Source organism: Megascapheus bottae, chromosome 4, assembly GCF_031878675.1.
Source record: "Megascapheus bottae isolate mThoBot1 chromosome 4, mThoBot2.hap1, whole genome shotgun sequence".
In the NCBI taxonomy this organism is placed as follows: Eukaryota; Metazoa; Chordata; class Mammalia; order Rodentia; family Geomyidae; genus Megascapheus; species Megascapheus bottae.
In genome coordinates, this window is record NC_143512.1 from 61,800,473 (window position 1) to 61,826,068 (window position 25,596).

A 25,596-nucleotide genomic window follows, 5' to 3' on the forward strand; every position below is an offset into this window, starting at 1 on the left:
AGGTTCTGTCTTAGGAATTTCTAGCCAGGTGCTTGTGGCTCACACCTGAAATCCTAGCTATTCAGGAGACAAAGATCTAAAGATCGCAATTCAAAGTCAACCCAACTAGGAAAGGCCTTGAGACTCTTACCTCCAATTAACCACCAGAAAACCAGAAGTGCTGCTGTGGCTCAAAGTGTTAGCTCAGGGAGAGTGCCCAGACTCTGACTTCAAGCCACATGGTTGACAAAAGAAAAAATAAATCTAATTATTGCTGCTTTCAACAAGAGTACTTCAACAGCCTGTGTTATTTTTAATTTTTAAAATTTTAGTGTAAAGGTGATGTACAGAGAGGGTCCAGTTATGTAAGTCAGGTACTGAGTACACTTTTTGAACAGTGTCATCCTCTCCCTCATTATCTCAACATCCTATTTTTTTTCAATCAGTGTGCAGAAATTCTTTCCATTCCATCCCACCCCACTCCCACCCACAGGAAGAAAATCTCAGTCCTAAACTCCCACTGATAATCCCATTTTCTAATTGATGGAGGATGACAACTCAAACTCACTGCCTGTCTTCTTTGTCTACACTCTAGCACGCCAGAGGGGAAGGATCGCACGCTTTGTGTACTTTGGCAGGAGAACTACATGTCCCAAAGATTCTCAGAAATGAGCAAAAGCTGCTGGCTCAGGGACAGCCAATCCTCTGTGGGTCTCTCCAGGATCACTTCAAGAGTTGTTTCTTTCTAATCTGCTGATCTTAGAATCTCTGTTACCCTCTATATTCCTACTCCCAAAAGAGAGCTTCCTAGATGGCCAACCCATTTAATAGTTTTCTCCCCAAGAAAAAATTCAGACATACTAAAATTCCTACATTACCAACACCAGTCATGAGCTCTTTTTAAATCTGAAACAAAAATCAGACACTAAAAACATACTGTTGGTTTTTTTAAAATCAGGCTCTGCCAAAGTATACACATGGACACACAAAAACATTTTGTGTGCATATGTATTTTAGTTTTTTTAATAAATCAGTGGCAGAACAATTGTATAGCACCTACAAATCTGCATGTTCATTTTGTAGCAAAGAGAAAAGGAAAAAGAAAGAATGTTACAAACTATGACACAGAAAGAAAAAATATAAAGTCAAAATACTAAATATCAATGTCTTTGAAGCATGTAAATACTTAATATCAACCTAAACATGTCAGAGGAGAGGGGAAAGGAGAGAAAGCAACTAAAACCTGTCATGTAGTTGGCTTACCTTCTAAGAAATTCACCAGCCTACTCTGATAGAACCATCTTCATAAAAATCCCATTTTTACCCTCAGCAAGTAGCTTCTACCTTCATAGGAAAACTTGGACAATTTTCTCAAGTCCTTTCTTATTTGTGACATGTACAGGTAATATTGTATAGCACTTACTAGTGCTTAACTTACATGACTAATTAGTAAAAGCAATACGATTATAAATACCATTAAAATATGTGTATTACTATTTCACAAATAGCTCTTCATCAAGAGCCCCACACTATGCCATATTGAAGGCAGAATAGCCAGAATGGCAGTTATTCTGGACCCAGAATAGCAGTTATTTTTTTGCCAGTTTTGGGCCTGAACTCAGAGCCTGAACACTGTTCCTGGGTTTTCTCAAGGCTAGAGCTCTACCATTTGAGCCATAGCATCACTTCCAGCTTTTTCCTGTGTATGTGGTACCAAGGAATCAAACCCGGGTCTTCGCATGCTAGGCAAGCACTTTACCACTAGGCCAAACTCTCATCCCCAGAATAGCAGTTATTTTTATATTTTTATATTTTATATTTATATTTTTATATTAATTGATTTCATGATCTGCTTACAAAGCCAATTTGTACTGGCTTTGATTGAGAGAGCGAAATAGAACCTTAGAAAGCCAGGAGGGCAAAGTTTGGCTTTCAGGGACTAGAAAAAATAAATGACTTTTCTTTCAAGTCATTTGTCAAGCGTAACAAATGTCTAGGGGGAAAAAAAGAATTTCTTTGGTATAAAAAAGACAAATTTTCAAGATTGCCCTACATCTATTGAGTTCTTGACAACTGTTTTCTTTTGAGGTTTCATTTTCTAGCTGGAGAACCCAGAGGAGAAGTCCTTGATAACTCTTTCACTGGAGGAATATGTAAAACTGTCAAGAGCAGTCGAGCAAGTAATCCATACCGCATGCCAGCCAACCTGGAGAGTGTCAGCTTTGAGGTATGACAGCCTAGACAGCTTAGCGTGATGTCAGTTCCCACCAACAGTGATTATAGGCTAAATTTCCACTTGAAAATTAGTAATGAGTGACAGGATAAAACTGAATGGTAATAAACTATTTTAATCATCTACTATGCATTTGAATTAATCTGTACATAACCCAATGTACATAACCCAATTGAAGTCTGGATATTTTTATTTGAAAAAAAATTTTTAAGATGGTAGTTTGCCCAAATCAAGTGAACTAGTAAGAGGTGAAATAGAAGCTGGGCATCAATGCTCATGCCTATAATCCTACTTAGGAAACTGAGATCTAAGAATCAAGGTTCAAAGCCAGCCAGGGCAGGAATAACTGTAAGACTCTTATCACCAATAAATTCCTCAGAAAAATCTAAAAGTGGCACTCTGGCTCAAGTGGTAGAATGTTAACCTTGAGCACATAAAGGCTTGGGGACAGTGCCCAACCCCCGAGTTCAAGTCCCAGAGCCAGCAAAGATAAAATAAAGAAGTGAAATAAAGATTTTAAGTTAGCCGAATGTGGTGGCTCATGTCTGTAATCCTAGCTACTCAGGAGGCTGAGATCTGAGGATCAGGGTTCAAAGCCAGCCAGGGAATTAAAGACTATGAGACTAAGTTTTCCACCAGAAAACTGGAAGTGATGCTGTAGCTCCAAAGGTAGGGCGGTGGGCTTGAGCTGAAGGGCTCAGGGATGGCACCCAGGCCCAGAATTCAAGCCTCACAACCAAAAAAAAAAAAAAAAGATTTTTAAGTTCAAGTTTCCCTGTTTCAACTTCATCCTTTCTTCATGAAAGTACAGATCTAACATATCTCCATGCAGATACATGGCTCAAATTGTTCAAAATGAGTTGAATATAATCAGGTCATTTTACTTTCTTCCTTATTTCATAAGTTGATTTTACTTTTTTAAATAGAATGCACAGCATTCTTCCAACTCTTAAGCACTATCCCAGTGCCTTATGCATAAGCGCTCCATACTTTATGCACTAAAGTTGAGCAATCCATTTCTTTTCGATTGTGATAAGAGGGCAATAAATACATGGTTTTAATGGTAAGACACATTGAAAACCATCTTTTTCACACTAACAGATTTAGTGAATGTCTTTTGGGTCCATTTGCCACATTCTGATGCCTGTGAGGGAAAAATGATGACACTATCTTCAAGATAAACAGTGTTGAATAAGGTTGAAAGACAGAAATAACCTTCTAAAAATACTTTGTCAAAAGGTACTTTGAAGATGCTAATCAAGTAGTTCACAGATCTAATCTCTCAGCAAGAATCTGTTCCATAATATTTTTCACATAAAAAAGTAGATACCGTTAATGAGCTCAGAACAAATTTGGGTTAGCTAACATTATATCATATTTTAGAGTTTTCAAAGTCCTTTTTTTTATAGTATGGGACTTGATTTCCCAAAACAACTTCCCCACAAAAGCTGCCAAAAGTTTTTATTGTCTTTGTAAATCATATTCATCTTAGTAATAAAAGATCTTGGGGGCTGGTATGTAGCTCAGTGGCAAAAGCACTTGTCTAACAAGTGCAACATCCTGTGTTCAATACCCAGAACCAAAAAGAAAAGACAAAAAATAAAAGGTCTTGGTTCATTGAAGGTAAACAACTTTCTCACAGTGATACCACAATTAAATGGTACAAAAGAACTCGAATTGCTAGCTCTTGGCTTCTGTGGTCCAGAGTTACCTATGCCTACAAAGACATTGATAATAAGATTAAGGAAGACATTAACAACTGCCATTTAAATTACACCTGTGAGATTCACAGATCATATGATGATTCCAGCTTTCCCAGCTCATCTAAGCCAATTTTAGATTTCCAAATGTTTTGTGACCTGATTGTGAATGATAGTCCTTATTAAATATTAAACTTATACTCATATAACTAAGTGATAAGTTCAAAAAGACAGATATGATTACACCAATTTTATTGTCTCAGTCTAGAGGTTGTCTCCATGCCTTCTGCTTTGTGAAAATCCAATTTGCTATTGGGCTTTCTCCTCTCCTCTGAATTCAAGGCATCACAGAAGTAACTTGGAATCAGCAACACTATGACTACATACACCATGGAAAAATTAGTTGCTACAGTAAATGATGAGTTTTTATCCCAATGGGAGAGCTGGCTGATAAAATTCACCAATAGGCAACTGGGCCACCAGCAAAACTTGATAACTTAAGCCTGGAAGACCAGTAGCATGGGGAACATAGCCAAAAGTCCTCATTTAGGCCAAAATAAACTGAATTATTAGTGTAGCTCTATATGTTGCCCAACATAGAGAAGTAACATGAGTTAATTTGACTATATATCATTGTTTTGAAAAGTATTCAAGTGATGGGAAAATCCTGGTGATATTTTTTAACTTTTTGGAAATTATCTTACCGAAATGGCTACAATCACCCCGCTTATTTTTTACTTTCTTAATGCCTTCATCAGGAATCTGTACAAATCTATGCTAGACCTTCTCAGAAACAGTAAAATAGGAAAAGGTCAGTAGAGAATCTGACTTCCATTCTGTGGGGTTAAATTTATGCCTCTCCGAGATCACCATATGCTAACTGTTGGGCTCTGTAATGGATTCATGTTCCCCGTTCTGTTCCCAGAGTTTCTCCTCTGTCTCAGGAATCTTCTCTTTTATTTGACTGGCTAGTCACTCAGCATTTCCTGTCACTGGAAAACTGCAGAGTATAGTTACCATGGCATCTTCCCAACACAGTGATCATCTCTAAGTTTCTTATAAAATTCACAATACCAGGTTCTGTCTCTAACCCTGACAACAAAGAACAGTCAGTGCCTCCAAGTCCTCTTCATTATCCATGTTTCTCAATTACTTTTCTATCTTTTCCTACAAATACATCATCTCTCTTTGAACACAAAAATAAAGGTGTGAAAATATGTAAATTAAGCCAAGAATGGTCCAGCACACCAGGCCCACAGACAGGATAGGGCTCAATTCGAATCACCACTCCAATAGTTAGTGTTACCTAACAATACCCTCATATCCAGTTAACTTCTCTTCCAGGATTAAGCTGAGGAAATGGGATTAAGAGCACTGACTGTTATTGTGTATATAACACTAAAAGATCCCATTTTCCTCCTTTCAAATATTACCCTGGATTCCTGCATTTCTTTTTTATAATATATTTTTATTGTAATTAATAGAAGGGTTACATTATATTCACCAGATAGAAGATACATTACTTAAACATTGCTACCCCTTCTTATTCCTGCATTTTTTTTTGCCAGTCCTGGGCTTGAGCTCAGGGCCTGAGCAATGTCCTTGGACTTTCTCAAGGCTAAAGCTCTACCACTTGAGCCTTAGCACCACTTCTGGCTTTTTTTTCTATGTATGTGCTACGGAGGAATCCAACCTGGGCCTTCGTGCATGCTAGGCAAGCACTCTACCAAACTCCTGGCCCTCATTCCTGCATTTTTTTACAGTGCATCATTCCCTCTATCCTCTCACCATCTCTTTCTCAATCTCTCTCCTACATGTATATAATCAAAAGCTCTTTTGATTTACTTCCTCAGTATCTTGCAACACAATCTTTTCTGAAACATAAATGTATTATTAGATACGATTTTGTTCATTCTTTAATATTTACTAATAACTTACATGAAAAAACTATGCCCTTAAAAATAAATCTCTCTACATGCAATATGTAAAATGGATGTATATATACTCACATCTACATACATACACATATTGTGTGTGTGTGTGTGTGTGTGTGTGTGTGTGTAAATAACCTGACTTATTGCTCTATTATTAGCTAAAAGGCTGGCTCTGTGAACTTTTATTTTCTGTAGTACTTGAATTTGAACTAAAGGCCTACTGAATGCTATGCAAGTGTTCTGCCACTTGAGCCATATCCCTAGACTTTTACACTTCAATTTATTTTTCAGAAGGGATCTTGCACTTTTTCCAGGGATGGCCTCAGACATAATCCTCTTAACCTCATATTCTCAGGTCTCTGAGATGACACAGTGTTCCACCATGTACAACTGTTAGATCAGACCTTTCAATCTTTTTACTAGAGTGGGCCTTGAACTGAGATACTGCTATCTCCACCTATCCAACATCGAGAATTAAGGGCATACATCACCATTTCCAGGTATTTTTAATGGACATTTTAAATGCTAACAAGATACAGTTGCAGGATCTCAAAATAACCCTGAAGTTTTAACTATATTTTGTTATGGAGTAACAATTTCACAACTGGGTTATTTTGCATTCTTTTCTGGGATAATGATGCAATTTATCTAATAGTGACATATGATTGTTTCTCAGTGTGTTTTAGCATTAAGTATTTTTAAATAAATTATTTTCTATTGCAATTCAGACAAGATAACAAAGTACTTACCAATTCTGCCTTTTTAAAAAAGACATCACGTGTTTTCTTCTTGGCAGTATAACCTTGACAGAGGTTTTTAGCTCCTTCTTGGAATATCTTCCCCTGAAGTTTCAGCTCATAGGAATTCAGCAGCTTCATCTTTCCAGATCAACTCAATAAAGACAATCGCCCACCAGGCAGAACCAATAGGTTGTGCTTTACCTCAGAGACACAGCCAGTAGCATAGTGAACTGAATGGACTCAGTAAGACAAAAAGGGCAGAAATAAGCAGAATCAGACAGAACCTCAGTTTCCCTTTTCTCTAGGTATTAGTTTGCTGAAAATCCTTTAAACCAGATTACATACTGTATAAAATCACAATCTAAAAAATAGCCCCCAGAGGGTGAATGAACAAACATATCAGTGATATTCACTAGACACTATGTTGAAAATTAACTATACAACTTATGGGAAATATCACAAATAACATTATTTTAATAAGTTAAACCATTTGTATGAGTATAGGTGATAGAAAATAATAAATGATGGATCAGCAAGAAAAAACAGGAGAAAATGAGGCAAGGAATCACTGTTCAAAAAGAAATACACTTATTACCTGACTTATGTAACTTTAACCCCTCTGCACATCACCTTTACAATAATAATTTTTAAATAGCCTCAAATGTTCAACATCCCTTTAAGTTTCAGTGAGATACACTGTTTCTAGCAGTAAGACACTATGCTTACTCTACCATATGAGCCACACTCCCAGCCATACTTTTTTTAATTGTAAAATGTGCTTTAATATCTGCATTCAGATAAGATGCACTGAGATACAAGTGTAAACTTTCAGAACATAAAAGCACATTTGTACAGATTTTCCCAACAGCTTATTCCCTTTTTTAAAAAAATGAATTTAAAGTTAGCTTATCTTCAGTGTAAAAACTTGGAGGCATAAACAAACTTAAGATTATGTACAGTAAGTTATTATTGTACAATTTCAAACTTCCAAAAATACCCAGCAAAAATTGCAAGAGGGTCTTACAACTGTTTATACCCAGGCTGGCCTAAAACCATGAGGCTCTTAGCCTCTAAAGCAGCTAGCATTACAGGTGTTACAGGGCCTGGCTTGGATATGACTTTTTTCTTTCTTTCTTTCTTGTAGATTTTTTTAGAAAAGAAAACTCTCTTGAAATTGTCTTTCTGCCCTTATATTATCTATGAAATCCCAGTGAGAGTATAACACTTACCATATTGAATTAAAAGCTGATGGCTAATATTTTCTTTAAATAAATTATTAATTCCTTAAATATAAGACATAAATTCATCCCTTTTTCTCCAGAAAAAAATATATATATTCAATAAATAGCTATTGGCCTCTTAAGTGAATAAATAATTACCATACTTGTTATTCACAACTAACTCTGGTATTTCCTAAGTTTTATTCTATATGACACTTTCACAGGTAAAAATGGAAGAAGACGACTTGAAAACAGATTTCTATGAGGATTTAATTAATCTTGAAAAGAATGAAGATAAAAAAACATTTTCATCAAATATAGGGAAGGGCTCTTTCTGGGTGCCAATTTTTTATTCCTCAAAAAAAAATGAAAACAGCAATCGCAACTCAGCCTTCAAACAAGCCATTCAAGCCTCCCACAAAAAGGTAACAAAACTGGTCCACAATCTGTTTATTCTTTTTTGAAAGTTAATACTAATGGAAGCAACTGAGCAACAAGGAGAAGAGAGTTTGGAGACCATGTCAGTGAAATTTTAACTCATACTTGAATAGATTTACTGTCTTTCAGTTAAATTCACTTCAACAGTTAGAGCAACATCCGTAACATATATAATGAATGATACAATCTGCGTATTACTGTGCCTTTTTTTAGTTCTTTCTTATTTTATATGAAGTGTTCTTTGTTGTATAGTAGGAGCTGTGTTTTAAGATTCTGTGTGTGTGTGTGTGTGTGTGTGTGTGTGTGTGTGTGTTTGTGGGGGTGGGGGGTGGCGTGCATCAATCGTGAGGTTTGATCTCAGGGCCTGGGCTCTGTCCCTGAGCTTCTTTTGCTCAAGATTAGTACTCTTGGGGCCGGGAGTTTGGCCTAGTGGCAGCGTGCTTGCCTAGCATGCACGAAGATCTGGGTTCAATTCCTCGGTACCACATACATAGAAAAAAGCCGGAAATGGTGCTGAGGCTCAAATGGTAGAGCTCTAGCCTTGAGAAAGTCCAAGGACAGTGCTCAGGCCCTGAGCTCAAGCCCAGGATGGGCAAAAAAAAAAAAAAATTAGTACTCTTACCACTTGAGCCTTAGCTCTACTTAGGTGTTTTTTTTTTTTAATTTGATATTTCAGTGGAGATAAGACTTTCCTGCACAGGATGGCTTCAATCTGTGATCCTCAGATCTCAAGCCTCCTGAGGGCCTAGTGGTAAAATAAGGCTTATTTCAAGTCATTTAAAATGTCACATGACCTATTTTATAATATATGTTAATGTAAAACAGCACAAAGAAGTGTCTTGAGACATTTCCATACATTGTATTATGAAGTACATGTAACAAAACTTTTGTTGTTAGTGGCTGTGAGGTTTGAACTCAGGACCTGGCACTGTCCATGAGCATCTTTGTGTTCAAGGCTAGTGCTCTACCACTTGAGCTACAGCAGCACTTCCCAATTTTAAATGGTTAATTGAAGATGAGAGTTTCCAGGAGACTTTTCTGCCCCGACTAGCTTCAAACATCAATGCTCAGAGATCAGCTTCCTGAGTAGCTAGAATTAAAAACATGAGCCATTAGCACTTACCTTGTAGCAGAACTTTTTTTAATTGTAATGAATAGAGGGGTTGCAGTTACATTTGCCAGATAGTAGGTGCATTAGTTCACATAATGATGCCCCTTCTCGTGTTTTCGTCCCCATTTCCCTCCCCCATTCCTTCCCCTGATTTTGATTTCCCCTTCCCTTTCCTATTCAAATAAACAAGTAAACATATATATATGTATATATATATAATATACCACATAACCAGGTCAGATACTGTAACAACATGAGAATAACCAAGAGGCAAAAAAAGGGATGAGAAATAAAATAACATTGAGAACAGCAATCACACATTATAAGTTCTTGTTTCCATATCCTGGAGGTCCTTTCATTTAGCCTCATCCTATATGGCCTTATGTATCTAGGTTTTGCCCTATTGTAATCTTGTGCTAAAAGAGTCCAGAGTTTGTACTAATTGTTACAAATTAGGGAAACCATTGAGCCTATGTTGCTTTGGGTCTGGCTCACTTCAGTTAATATTCCTTTTTCCAAGTCTTTCCATTTCCTTACAAATGGGGTGGTGTTCTTTCTGATGGCAGCATAGAATTCCATTGTGTATAAATACCACATCTTGTTGATGCAGTCATCTACTGAGGGGCATCTGGGTTGATTCCATATCTTTGCTATGGTAAATAGTGCTGCAATGAACATCGTTATGCTAGTGGATTTAGTCTGTCCTTGTTTCTGGATGAGTGGGTAACTGCCAAATAGTGGAATTGCTGGGTCATGTTTAGTCTTTTGAGGAACCACCATACTGCTTTCCATAGTGGTTGAATGAGCTTACACTCCCACCAACACTGCAGTAGTGATCCCTCCTGGCCACATCCCCTCCAGCATCTGTTGTTAGATTTCTTGATCATGGCCATTTTTACGAGTGAGGTGGAATCACAGAGTTGTTTTGACTTGCATTTCTTTTATGGCCAGAGATGTCGAGCTTGCTTCATGGATCTATAGGCCATTCTTATTTCCTCTTCAGAGAAGACTCTCTGTAAGTCTTTGGCCCATATTTTAATGGGTTGGTTGTTTCTTTGAAGATTAGTTTTGGAGTGATTCAATTTTTTTTAGCTGTTCATATATTTTAGATACAAGGCCTTTGTCTGTTGTATGGTTAGTGAAGATCTTCTTCCATTCTGTGGGCTTTCTACTTAGCTTGCTATCTAAGTCCTTTGCTATACAGAAGCTCTGCAGTTTAATGCAGTCCCATTTGTCCAAACTTTTTAAATTTGTTGTTTTTCTGGGTCCTTATTAAGAAAGTTTTGACCTATGCCAATGAGACCTAGTTTATCTCTAATTTTTTCTTGTATAGTTTTCAGGGTATCTGCTTTTACTTCGAGGTCTTTGATCCATTTGTAATTAATCCTGGTGCAGAGTGAAATAGAAGGATCGAACTTTAGTTTTCTGTAGGTGCTTAACCAGTTCTGCCAGCACCATTTGTAGAAGAGGCTGTCTTCTTCCATTCTATTTTTTTGGTTCCCTTATCAAAGATTAGGTGGCCATAGGTCTGTGGGTAGATTTCTGTGTCTTCAGTTCTATTCTATTGGTCCTCAGGCCTGTTCTTGTACCAAGTTGTTTCAGTTACTACAGCTCTGTGTAGATTGTTTCTTATATTTTCTTAAAGAATGACATTGGGACATTGATGGGTATTCTGTTGAATTTGTACAGAGACCTTGGCAAGATTGCCATTTTCATGTTGTTAATTCTTCCAATCTGGAATATGGGAGGTTTTCCATTTCTTCAGTTCTGCTTTAATTTCCTTTTTCAGGGTTTTAAAGTTTTCATAAAAAACGTTCTTTACATTTTTAGTTAAGTTAATTCCTAAATACTTTATTTTCTTTGAGGCTAATGCAAAAAGAATTGCTTTTCTGATGCTGACTTGATCCTCTTTTTGTTGGCATAAAGGAAGGCAGTTGATTTTTGAGGGTTAATTTTATACCCTGCTACCTTGCCAGTTTTGAATGAGCTCAAGCAGCTTGGGAGTAGAGTCTATAGGGTCCTTTAAATATAGAATCATGTCATCTGCAAAGAGGGAAAGTTTCACTTCCTCTTTCCCTATTTGGATCCCCTTTATGCTTGCTTCTTGCCTTATTGCTCTGGCTAGGAATTCTAATATAAGGAAGAGTGGAGAGGAGTGGGCATCCTTGTCTCATTCCTGATTTTAGAGGAAATTGCTTTAGCTTTTTGCTGTTAAATATAATGCTAGCTGTGGGCTTATTATACACAGCCCTTATTATACTGAGGAATGTTCCATGGATTCCTCGTTTCTCCAGAGCTTTCAGCATAAAGGGGTATTAGATCTTGTCAAATTCCTTTCTCTGCATCTATTGAGATAATGTGATTCTTATCCTGCTTCCTGTTGGTATGATGAATTATATTAATTGACTTGCATATATTGAACCAACTTTGCATCCCTGTGATTAATCCTGTTTGATCATAGTGTATAATTTTTTAATAAAGTGCTGAAGATGGTTGGCCAGTATTTTCTTGAGAAGTTTTGCATCAATATTCATCAAAGAAATGGGTCTATAGTTCTCTTTCTCTGATGAGTCCCTGTCTGGTTTTGGGTGGCTTTGTAGAATGAGTTTGGCAAAGCGCCTTCACCTTCAATTTCATTGAGGAGCTTGAGGAGTATTGGTGTGAGCTCTGCTTTGAAGACCTTATAGAATTCAGCTGTGAATCCATCTGGCCCTGGGCTTTTCTTGGATGAAAGGCCATTTTTATAGGTCTGTTTAGTTGGATTAGCTCTTCTTGGTTCAGTGTGAGTATGTTAATATTGGCTAGATATTCATCCATCTCTTCTAGATTCCCAAATTTGTTGGTATAAATGTTTGAAAAGTATTCCCTTATAATCTTCTGGATCTTGATAATTTCTGTCCTGTTATTTCCATTCTCATCCATGATTTTGTTTATTTAGGTGTGCTTCCTTCTTTTTTGGGTAAGAATTGCTAAGGGTCTGTCAATTTTGTTAATTTTTTCAATGAACCATCTCCTTGTTTTCTTGATTCTTTCTATGTTTTTTTTTTGGACTTCAGTTCATTTAATTCTGCTTTTGATTTTAACAATTTGCTTCTTTCTACTGGAATTGGGATTGATTAGTTGCTCTATTTCCAACAGTGTAAGGTGTGACATTAAATTGTTGGCTTGACATTTTTGCAATTTGTTACTGTAGACACTTGGAGCTATAAATTTTCCTCTGTGTGCTGCCTTTGCTGTGTCCCAATAGAGCTGGTATTTTGTGTGCTCTCTTTTTCTTGAATTCCATAAACTGTTGAATTTCTGTTCTGATCTCCTCAATGACCCATTGGTGATTCAACAATGTGTTGTTCAGCCTCCATGAATTACAGGAGTTTTGTTGGTGGAGATTGGTGTTCAGTTCCAATTTGATGCCCTGTGGGCTGAGAGGATGCAGGGAATAAGTTCAGTATTTCTGAATCTGCACAGGTTTGCTTTATGCCCTAAAATGTGGTCTATTTTAGAAAATGTTCCATGTGCTGTTGAAAACAATTTAAATTCTGTTGTTGCTGGGTGGAAAAATCTGCAGGTGTCTAGTTGGTCTATACACTTGTTCAATTCTGAGGGTCTCTGTTGAGTTTTTGCCTGGTTGATCTATCTGTAGGTGTCAGTGGTGTATTAAAGTCACTAACAATCACTGTGTTTGGATCTATGTGTTGTTTTAGTGTAGGTAAAGTTTGCTTGATGAAGCTGGTTGTTTGGGCATTAAGTGTGGGGATATTTAGTATGAGTATATCCTCCCAGAGGAGAGATCCCTTTAGTAGTATGTAATATAACCTTCTTTGTCTTTCTCACTAGTTGTAGTTTGAAGTCTATTTTATCTGATATGAGGATGGCAACTCCAACCTGTAGCTAATTTTTTATATTTTTTATTGTAATTAATAAAAGGGTTACATGATATTTGCCAGATACAAGGTGCATTAATTCACATACATTGATACCCTTTCACATGTCTTGGTACCCTTTACCCTCTCCCCACCCCCCATCAGGTTTTCCCCCCTTCCCTATCCAATTTCAAATAACCAAATAAAAATAAATTCAATATATCAGATAACAAAGTGAGGTACTGTAACAATATGAGATAACCAAGGGACAGCAAAGGAGATGAGAGATAACATAGTATATTAAGTACAACAATCATTCATTATGTGGCTTTTGTTTCAATATCCTGGAGGTCCTTTCAATTAGCTTCATACTATATGGCCTTATGTATCAAGGTTTTGCTCTATTGCAGATCTCTGCTAGTAGAGCCCAAGGTTTCTACTGATTATGACAAATGAGGGAAACCATTGAGCCTAAGTTCCTTTGAGTCTGGCTTACTTCACTTAATATGATTTTTTCTAAGTCTTTCCATTTCCTAACAAATGGGTCGATGTCGTTTCTAATTTTTTATGTAGTATGACAGTCTCAGACTTTTGCCCAAGAAATTTGGCCAACTTACAGTTAATATAATCAATGAAAACACTTGATCATAATATTTTAGTGTTTCATTTTTCTTACATCATTGTGATTGAACATACTTCATCATTCTGCTCCCTTTTGCTGTTTCCATCTCACTTCTGTCTCTAGTTTTCTCTTTTGGAAGTACTAGGGTACTTGTTTGTAACTAAAAACATAATTGAAGCTATGTTTATTTACCACACAAAGAACATCTCTAGCATCCCAAAATATGTTTCAGTTACCAACTCCACACATCCATCCCTGTTCCTTGCTTGTGAAAAAAATGTCTTCCTTATTCATAGGCTGTCAGCAACAGCTTTAGTGAGATGATACAAACAAGCCCTAGGAATTGTTTGAATTTTTCCATTTTATGTGTTAGTTTGTCTTTTATTCTAACTTTTATATTCTTTTACACAGATATTTTTGCCATCCTTTTAAACCTTATGAAATTATCATATAAGTAAAACCAGTATCATGACTATATTTAATCAGATATGAGTAGAGTAGGAAATTTTATTCAGTAAAGAAAATATTCCAGCAATTTCTCTTTAGTCTTTGAGATAGTGAAAACAATGTACCATAAACTTGAAAATTAATCAGAGCCCTTCTGTTGACCTCATTGTTTTATTTATTTTTTCAACCCCAGATCTCAATAGACCTTTCTCAGGTAGATTATAAATGGTGTGGGAACCTGACGCAATGTAATTTCCTTATCTAAAACAACCATTGTAACAGTATTAAATACTGTTCCTGTACTGAGCTGAACTTGTGTTTCCTATGATTTCATATTTAAAAAAAACTGAGAGTAGAGCATTTCAGAGCAGGAACTTCAGATATTCAGGAAGTACATATGCCTCTCAATAAAAGTAGAAAGATACTCCATCTTTTAAAATCTATGTCTCTATGACAAAATTCAAGTGTTAAAGTTAAAAACAGTTGGACACTTACTACAATTTAAACTTCACAAAGACACAAAGTTTTTTTAACCTTGTTTGTTTCTATATCCATAGCATCTGATATAATTGAGCAGTAAATGAATAGATGGCAAGAAAGAAGGGTAGGAGAGGAAAAGAATGTATACCATTACCCCTGTTAGTCCTTATATATGTTTGTGTTGCTGTTTGTGTTTTCATTCTGATTTTACATTGGTAGTCATTTGGTATCATTACATATAGGAAAATGGTTGTTTCATAGTAATAATTAAAATAAAATTATTTTTGCTCACATATTCTCATCCATCTCATTTTGTTACTCCTATTCAAACATTACAATTAGTAAAAGTTGAGAAATCAGAAAAAAAATAAAATTGAAAATGAGAGTAAATAGATATACTCATAATCCTAAGAGCTATACCGTAGAATATGAAGTAAGATTTTTTAAGCATAGCATCACACTTGAAATTCTAAGTTAAGTACACATAACAAGGAATGAAGCAAATAAATTTTCAAAAAAATGAAATCAATCTCAAATTTCTGTGTATGCATACAAAAGAGGCTATAAATAGTTTTTAGTTTTAGCCCTGAATGTTTTGGAACTGTAGCTTGTTGGCACACACTGAAGGAATATGAAATGTCTTCCAACTTATATGAATATATGGCTCACATATCATCAGACAACTAAAGCCTAAGAGAACTTAATGGCTTTTTTTTCAGTTAGTGACAAAACTACAATTTGAAGTTCAGTTACCAAATTGCCAGTTGACTATTTACATATCCATTCCTTTCAATAATTAGCATTATCAAGGTATTTGACATAAAAACTTAGTGGGTATAGCCATGATTGAAAATTAAGAGAGAAAAACTGACTTTTCTGATGACTGACCTCATTTTTAGTAGAGGGAATAATCAGCTACACAGTTTATATTATTGATCTAAGTAATCTCTTTGTTCAACACTTTCAAAAGCCCAGAAAAATGGTCCAAGAATACAAGAAGGAAAATTATGATTTCCTATGTGAGGATAGATAATGAAGATTTTAAAAATGTATGGTGGGAATGAAGTGAATGATAAATCCATGGCATCTGAAGGCTAGATTCCTCAAGTTTTCATTATGTTTAATTCTCTCTCTCTTTGTCTTTCTCTCCCTCTCTGTCTCTGTCTGTTGTCTGTGTCTGTGCCTTGGACATTCTCTCTCCCTCTCTCTCTCTCTCTCTCTCTCTCTCTCTCTCTCTCTCTCTCTCTCTCTCTCTCTCTCTCTCTCTCTTTCTCTCTCTCCCTCTTTCATTTAGGTATCAAGCTTTATTAGAGTCCATAAAGTGATAAAAGTCTTAAACTTCACAATGAAAGCTTCGGATCTGCAGCTTTCTGATGTCTTTTTGAAAGCACTTAACCAGCTGCCGTTAGAGTACAACTCTGCATTGTACAACAGAATTTTTGATGACTTTGGAACTCACTACTTTACCTCTGGCTCCCTGGGTGGTGTGTATGACCTTCTCTACCAGTTTAGCAATGAGGAGCTAAAGAACTCAGGTATGCTTTCTTTCACCTTCACTTTTGTTTTTCAATTAGAATGATAGTATGCAATCTCTTATTTCTCCTATACCAATATTTTTAATTATCCTTTTTTAACTTATTTACAACTATTTTCTTGCCAAAATAAGGTGGAGATGAACCAAAGTTTCAAATAATTGAAATAACAATAAATATTTAGAATGATAACTTATGTGGTGGTGCATAATATTTGACAGTAAGTTTCCTAATACTAAATCTATCCAATAGACTCACCTAAAATAAAAGAAAGTACTCATCAATACCTGCAGGAAAATAAAAGTTCTCCTGGAACTAAATTCTAAAATATAATGTATTTTATGGTAGATCAATTACAGTCATTTTCTTCTACGGGTTTTAGATTATATTATTGCATTTATTTTTTTTCTTTTTTCATATATTTTATTGTTATTAATAGAAGGGTTACATTATATGCGCCAGATAGAAGGTGCATTAATTCACATACATTGGATACCCTTTCTCATGTCTTGGTCCCCATTTCCCTCCCACCCCTCATCTTGTTTTCCCCTCTTCCCTATCCAATTTCAAATAACCAAATACAAATATATCCAATATATCAGATAACAAAGTGAGATACTGTAACAATATGAGATAACCAAGGACAGCAAAAGAGATGAGAAATAACATAGTATATTAAGGACAACAATCACTCATTATATAGCTTTTGTTTTTATCTCCTAGAGGTCCTTTCATTTAGCGTCATACTATATGGCCTTATGTATCTAGGTTTTGCTCTATTGCAGATCTCTGCTAGTAGAGCACAAGGATTCTACTGATTATGACAAATGAGTGAAATCATTGAGCCTATGTTCCTTTGAGTCTGGCGTACTTCACTTAATATGATTTTTTTTCTAAGTCTTTCCATTTCCTAACAAATGGGGCGATGTCATTCTTTCTGACAGCAGCATAGAATTCCATTGTGTACAAGTACCACATCTTGTTGATCCACTCATCAACTGAGGGACATCTGGGTTGGTTCCATATCTTTGCTATGGTAAATAATGCTGCAATGAACATAACTGTGCTAGTGGATTTAGTATGTCCTTGTTTCTGAACAATTGGGTAAATGCCAAGTAGTGGAATTGCTGGTTCATAGGGGAGCTCTGTGTTTAGTCTTTTGAGGAACTGCCATACTGCTTTCCATTGTGGTTGAACAAGTTTGCACTCCCACCAACAGTATAGTAGGGATCTCTCCTGACCACATCCCCTCCAGCATCTGTTGTTATTCGTTTTCCTGATCCTGGCCATTCTAACTGGAGTGAGGTAGAATCTTAGAGTTGTTTTGATTTGCATTTCTTTTATGACCAGAGATGTTGAGCATTTCTTCATGTGTCTATAGGCCATTTTTATTTCTTCTTCAGAGAAGACCCTTTAAATCTTTGGCCCATCTTTTAATGGGGTGGTTGTTTCTTTGGAGATTAGTTTTGAAGTGATTCAATTTTTTGAGCTGTTGATATATTTTAGATATGAGGCCTTTGTCCGTTGTATGGTTAGTGAAGTGAAAATCAAAGACATAAGATGAATGTATACTTAAGAGACTTGACAAGAGTCTCTGCCTATGTGGGCCATGTATGCTCTACTGTTGAAAATCAAAACCAAGTGCAAAGCATTGTTACCTGAGAAAAGGTTATAATGTTGCATTTTGAGGTATACAGCAAATATTTTTCTGCTTATACATAAAAAGATGAACTGGGCACCCTGGCTTTTTACTATTTGGAATTGCCAATATTATCATAATTTAGACATGTTTGGATAAATTTGTTTAGACTCTTGTGTATAATGATTCAGGGTCCTTCTAATTTGTTCCTTGAGAACAAAATTAGTAAATGATATAGTAGTAACAGGAACCACACTTACACATGTACCTAAAGAAATTAAATCAATTGCTCTATTACTCATTAAACCATTTTACAAAAAGAAACTAGACATATATTTAAGGCACAATTGCAGACCATCCCTGGGTTCAAGAGAATTTCAGTCTCTATGTTCTATTTCTTATGTAAAAATGTTACTATTTTAATATGGCTGCCCTGAGAACTTCCAAATTTTAAGAAACCCTTGAGAAAAAAATACATTCAAAGGGATGTTAAGCAAAAAGATTTTTTAACCTGGTCAGTTTTCTAAGAGATTTATGCTGTGACAGGCTGTCTATACTGTTTCATGTTTCATTTTATTTTTCCTTCTCATTGGAGCAATGCATGAACAATGAATTGATGTCTTCTGCCAGTGAAAATAGCGTCACCACTAATGCTGACCAGAAATGGTTGGGAGACAACCCTGGCCCTTGAGTTTCGTCCCGTCCTTCAGATGAAAGTATTCTGCTTACTGCTGCTATAGCCCGGACAATAGTTTAGTATCCAATGAGCATACTCATCACGCATTCAGGAAAAATCCTCTAAATGCTTAGGAATCAGATTGAAGAAAAATGCTTCTTAAGTCAACCAATATTTCAGTAGCTGGAGCCCTGCAACCCAAATGAAGAATGACAGACTATATACCTGCCCATTATTACAATCTCCTCTTCTATCTCCTTTTTCTTTAAATTCTTTTGGTTCGAAAATCATCTTCTGCTCTTAACTTGGGGTGAAAAATTATTCACTCAGCTGCCAATCTTTTACTAGATAAGAAACTGAAAATAGAGGGGGAGGGAAATGGGGACCAAGACATGTGAAAGGGTATCAATGTATGGGAATTAATGCACCATCTATCTGGCAAATACCATGTAACCCTTCTATTAATTACAATAAAAAATATATGAAAAAAAGAAACTGAAAATAAACACCCCATAAATATACACATATGAGATCAAGAGAATTTCAGCCATATATATATATACATGTATATATGTATATGTATACATATATACACATATATATGTATACAATCACTGAATATACATGAAGCTGGAAATAGATACCCATATATATCCATATACATACACTGAATATAGATACTTTAATATGCTCCCAGACTCTACATTGCTTCTATGTGTACATATACATAATATATTTTAAATATTCAGTGACTTTGTTGTTAATATTCATATCAGGATGGTCAATAAAATATATACATAATTATATATATATGTATAACTACATATATACATCCTTGAGTCACAATGATAATATGTCTGTATAATTTTTTTTCCCAGTCCTCGGCTTGAGCTCAGGGATCAAGTCCTTGGACTTTGTCAAGGCTAGAGCTCTTCTACTTGAGCCTCAGCACCATTTCTGGCATTTTTCTATGTATGTGGTACCAAGGAATTGAACCTTGGTCTTCGTGCATGCTAGACAAGCACTCTACCACTAGGCCAAACTCCCGGTCCTTCGCTATATAATTTTAATTGTGGTTAAAATCCAGCACTCATACAGAAACAAATGAGTTTTTTGTAACTATATTTGTGCTATCTTTAAGTAGTTGTAGAAAAGAGTCACAATTCAAAATGTCAATTTACACATAAAATAAATACATCTTGATCAATATCATACCTTTCATTATTCTCTCCATCCCTCCTCAATCTTCCTAGTTTCATAGGCTACGCATTGAATATTATGACTGATTTCTCTCCTCCACCCCAGACTTTCTCTTTATTCACCTAAATTCCTCCTTCTGACTTCTCCTTATAAACATACCTGAAACTTTAGCTTCCTAGTATTCATTCTGTAAGCTATTCAAATTACATCATTTGAATTCTCCCCTGAACATACCATACATCAGTTAATATTTGTGTTCATGTGCATATGACCCTTATATATTTACATATGTATTATAAACAATGAGATGGAATTCTCCAATACGTAAACTTGCCTGCTCTTGCACACTCTCTAGATGAACATATATTTTCCTTTCCTCTTTTCTGACTTTGTATTTCTTCTTTTTCACATAAAATTAGAGAATAGATTTCTTTTTCATTTATATTTATTATATTTATATATCTTAAGAAATAAGAATTAAACTCCTGTTATTAATTTTGGGAGAAAATTACTTGATTATTTCAGAGTACTATTTCTCCTTCAAAAAGAATAAAATTAAATTGTTTTTTTGCTTACATTCCTTGATTTATCCCTCTATTGTTCAGTGTCTCACAGTCATATTAAAGCCATGACTAAACACTAACATTACTTCAGTATGCAAAGTGAAAAGTGTTACAGAGAAATGGTGAAGATAATAGCCAACTGAAATAAAGGATTCAAGACAATCCAACTTAATTGTTTTAAAATGATTACTTAATTGCTCAATTTTAAATACTCATTTTGTTAATAGAACCCCTGCTCCTCATCTGAGGTAAAGAATTATTCACCCCACTATCTATCAGCATGGCATTTTGAGTAACACTGTTAACTTACTCAGGCAGAAGAGATCAGGATGCCACCAAAATACTGATCTCTGTACTACAAGCAGAGGAGCATGAAGCTGAGAGAGAGCAGGTAGCACAGCGTTAAATATCCTAACTACCTCTTGAGTAGTTAGGATTACAGAGGTGAGCAACCAGCACCCAGCAAAGCCCTGATATTTTAATCAGTGTCCAATACCATAAAAGACATTCATCTTTCTGTCTTTAATGATTCCCTGACAGTCTTCAAAGTTTGTGTTTAAGTTTGACTTGAGTAAATTTACTGTATTACAGTTAGCAACTGTTCACATAAAATTGAACTTTCACCTACACATAATAAAAAAACCAGAAAAGAGTAAGAAAACCATATTGATAGATGTATTGAATTCTTAGCGTTCCTAAAAATCTGATTTATCCACTAATAACAAAATGTTTCCAGCAGGAAAACAAACCACATATGCTAAGCTCGACTGAAATAGCCATCATTTTTGTTAAAATCAAAGACACAAGGTAAACAAGAGGACTTCAAACCAGTGGATATTTTTTTACTCCTGCCTAATAAACTAATAATCGATCTTATCAAATATGTCAAACTGTCAAGGAAAGAAAAATAGGAGACAGACATAATTTCCTTTTGCCAGCCTCATCTCTCAGCCATCTGAACCTTCAGTTCCACTACAGCACCATCTCCATCAGTGTCTCAAGCTCTGAAACACTCTACCCTGCCCATTGTCACTTGAAAAACCTAAGAATCAGTATTTCATATGTTACTTCACTTTAAGACGCTTAAAAGCTGCAGTTGATGTACTTGTATTTTTTGCAGGACAGCTTTCAAGTAAGTATCTAAGACCTGGACTCTAATCTTGATGTTTCTAGCAGTGAGTCAGGTCACTTACAGAACTATTTATAAAAAGGAAATAGTGATTCTCCTCAAATAATAGCACCTACAAATACCCTAGATCCATTCCCCTGCATTGTGGCCCACTCAGCATAGTTCTTTGAGGTCACCAAGAATGATTATAGGCATTAGAGTGGGAGTGATTCAGATGGCAAAAGCTTCCGCAAACAATGCTGGGATTTGGGATTCCTAAGTAGTCAGTCAGTTATTCTAATCAGGTGATTGTGCCACGGTGTAGGAGGTGATGTAGAGGAATTAGAGTTGCATATGTAAAGCAATGAGTACATTTATTCACCAATGATCTTACCCTCTCCCTCATTTTTCTCCCACTTTCCCTCCTCCTGAACACCCCCCCACAGGTTGTAAAGTTCATTTCCAACATAATGTCTTGTGAATATTGTTATTGCAATGGTTTGCCCTTTGTCCTTTGTCTCAACACTTTGTTGTTCCTCTTACCTTTCCCAAGTCAGATAAACAAATAAACAAGGCACGGGGTATCAAAATCAAATCCAGTAACAATAGGGGATAGACCAAAGGAAAAAAGATGAAAGAAAAAAAAGAAATAACTTCACACACTGCATTAAAAATAACAAGGAAAAGTTTCTTATTTCCATATCTTAAAGTTCATTAGTATCATCTTATATGGTCATATGTACATATTCAGCCATTGCAAGCTTCTGTTGGACTATCCTAGGCATATACTGTTTATCAAAAATGGGGGAAACCATGGTTTTGTTGATCCATTCTATGGTTTTTTTGGACTCCAATTCACTTAATTCTAATTCAATTTTAATTATTTGCTTCTTTCTACTGGAATGTGGTTTGGCTTGTTACTCTTTTTCAAGAAACTTAATGTGCATCTTTAAATTGTTGGTTTGAGATTTCTCCAATTTGTTGATGTAGGCACTCCAAATTATATATTTTCCTCTGACTACTACCTTTGCTGTTTCCCAGAGGAGCTGGTATTTTGTGTGCTTATTTTTGTTAAATATCATAAATGTTTAAATCTCCATTCTAATCTCTTCTGTGACCCACTGGTGATTCAACCATGTTTTTTTTGAGTTACAGGATTTTCTAGAAAGACTTTTGGTGTTGACCTCTAATGTTATTCCATTGTAGTCTGAGGTAATACAGGGAATCATTTCAATACTTCTGAATTTTCACAGATTTGGTGAACCACTGTGGCCTCCTAGGTACTTTTTAGGGTCAGCTAGAAAGAGGAGACCACGGGGACTCACACACAGTACCAGACCATTTCAGGGGCTCTGAAGGGTTGACTCTGGAAATGAGGCTCTCTATGAAGACTGAAGAAAACAGACATTGATACAGCTCCAAAAGTGATCAGAACCTTCTCTGAAATGTTGGTTGTATGCTCTCTAAGGGTTTGTTTGTATTTCACATGCTAGGTTTAACTGAGGAAGAAACCAAACACTGTGTCCGGATCGAAACAAAAAAACGGTATTTTTTGTTTAAAAAAACAGAAGTAAAGAACCAGTGCACGACCAACCGTCTGTCAGAAAAGTACGAAGGTAATTGTCTCTCTCAACAACCTGCCCCGTGTGTTTTGTAGCCACTAGTAATTTAAGTGCCATAGTGCACACAATTGTGGTATTTTTAGCTGTTCATTATTTTCATTTCTTTCTTCATAACCTTGTGTGCTCGAAGGAGAAGGTACAAATAAAATATCATTAGCATTCCTTTAAAGTAGGAATGGCTAATATTTTTCTTTATCTTTTTCTTAGGCTGTTCAATTAAATAAATGATGCATTCATTTATCCCATGGGTAGAGCTCAATAGCAGAACTCAGGGAGTAAATTTGGGTATAAAGTAGACATTCTCATTAAGAAACTTACAAAGCAAGGATGTGAATAAACAACTATTGCCAATACAATCTGAAAAGGGTTTGAGAGAGGATTTCTTTCAAGGTAGCTGTGAAAATGTGATGGGCAGACAATAATCCTGAGATCAAAATGCATCTGCTTTTGTGAAGAGAACTTCTTGAATATCTATGAGCCTCAACATTTCTTGTGTCCTTTCCCAGCATAAGCCAAAGCCTTTCTTTCACAGCCTAAATAGGATTGGTGTTAATATTAAATGAGATGATTTCTACAGTAAGACTAGTATAATATCCAGTCACTTTTGGTTCTCTTTGTTCTCCTTCTCCTTTCCTGATATTGTTGGATGGCATTGTTCAGGTAGGTCAACCAAGTCAGTAACCTGGATACTGTCATTGATTTTATCTTCTTTCTAGCCTCCATTTCTACCAAGTGATAACAAACCTCTTCACCTCCCAAACACCTCTCCAAGTAGTCTCCTCTTTCTTGCCATAGGCACAACCTCCTCTTATTATGTCCAGCCTCAACTATCAGAGAAACTTCCTAACTGGCCTCCTTGCTTATTGTTTCACCTTCTTCCAGCTTATTCTGAATTTCTATTTCTGTAATACAAGTTTCCCATATGACATATCCTATTCATAAAACCCTTGTGCTTTAAACATGCTATGGTTCCGGGAGGCTTGAAAGGATAAGGATCTCCCTCTTTTCTCTTTATAGATACCCATTTTTCCAGTCTCCTAAACAAGTCTTTCTCACTCCTGTGCTTCATGACTATGAATAACTGCATTTTGTAAAATTCTCTTATTTCCTTACTTTGCTTGACCCTAGAAAGGGAAGTAGGAATCAAAAACCTCCATGTTTTTAAACATCCTCACGAGGAAGGAGGATAAGGAACAAATAATAATGTATTTACTTTAATAATAAATCGTGTAAAACATTATCAGAGCATATACAGAGTCTGTATACAATTATCTGTGTTAAGTGTAAGAAAAAAGTTGATTGAGAACCATATCCTTATTATAGCAAAAGAAGAAAAAGAGGGCAAGAAGGAATATAGCTTGTGAAGCAAAGGATTCAATAAAAATAAATCAAGGAATGGCACAGATTCTACACTGATTTATTACTGACTGTCAGTCAGTATATGACAGACTAGCAGAATCTAACTTCCATAATCTCTATCCCCTCTTTTTCTTGGGCTTTCTTCCTGGAGAGAATATTTTACCTATTCTAACTATTCAGCATTATCTTTTGAATTGCCTAATAGTAGATCCATGTCTATCTCTTCCTGACATTCCAAAATAAACACTAAAGTATAAGCTAGTAACTAACCATTTTTACTTAAATAGCTCACCATTTCCTAGTTCTCAGATAATATTCCCAGTAATTAAATTTGCCCTTGGTTAGTAGGAATTGTTTTGAAATTTGTGTGAAAAGTTTGTAGTATACCTCAACATCAACTATCATTACCCCAAAAGAAAATACTTTGCCGATTCTTTTAAGATTTTATTAACATAGATTTTTACTTCATATTTCAAATGTCATGCTTAACAAACAAGTATTCAAGAAGGGAATCTATATACAATCCCTGGCACATAGATTTTAAAACATAATCAAAATTAAGCTGAGGGTTTATATGTCATAGATACATATCAATCCATATAATATAATATTATGTCAATAGAGTATATATCCCATCATATGTTTTTACGTTTATGTAGTTATGTTTTACTAAAAAGTTTAATTTTTCCCTCATATTAAATGAATTCTTTCTTCTCGTCTGCAATCAGTTTCTAATATGGTGGTCAATTGATTTGATTTCAGAAACAATGTAGCTTGTGTCATCCCTGGGGCCCAAAATTTCGGCTTATATAAACGAAAAGTTGGGCAATGGGCAAATAGCAAAAAGCAAAGTAGTATTTGCCTTTACCTAACTATATATTCTAAGACAAATTGCTTTCAGCCTCAATATCTGCATTGAAATTCACATATATTTCTCAGAGTTGTAGTAAGAATTTTGTAAGATAACGGGTATCCGGTGGCCAGCCTGTGCCACAGGCTTAGCCAATGTCGTACACACCATCACCAGCATTTCAATTACCAAACTTCCAATCGAAATGAGTTCTTTCACAGCTTGCTGGTGGGACTATATGATCGAAACACCTACCTCTTTCTCCCTCTCTCCCTCACCTAGG

General features: G+C 35.7%; 1 protein-coding gene across 1 annotated transcript in view; it reads left to right on the top strand.

The window, feature by feature from the left end:
- C6 (complement C6) overlaps positions 1-25,596 on the top strand; it is a 64,812-nt gene that overhangs the window by 16,539 nt on the left and 22,677 nt on the right. Inside the window, exons 6-9 of the mRNA XM_090331999.1 lie at positions 2,068-2,206; positions 8,031-8,231; positions 16,059-16,299; positions 22,976-23,098. Coding sequence (XP_090188125.1) covers positions 2,068-2,206; positions 8,031-8,231; positions 16,059-16,299; positions 22,976-23,098 — 704 coding nt within the window. The remainder of the gene's footprint in view (positions 1-2,067; positions 2,207-8,030; positions 8,232-16,058; positions 16,300-22,975; positions 23,099-25,596) is intronic.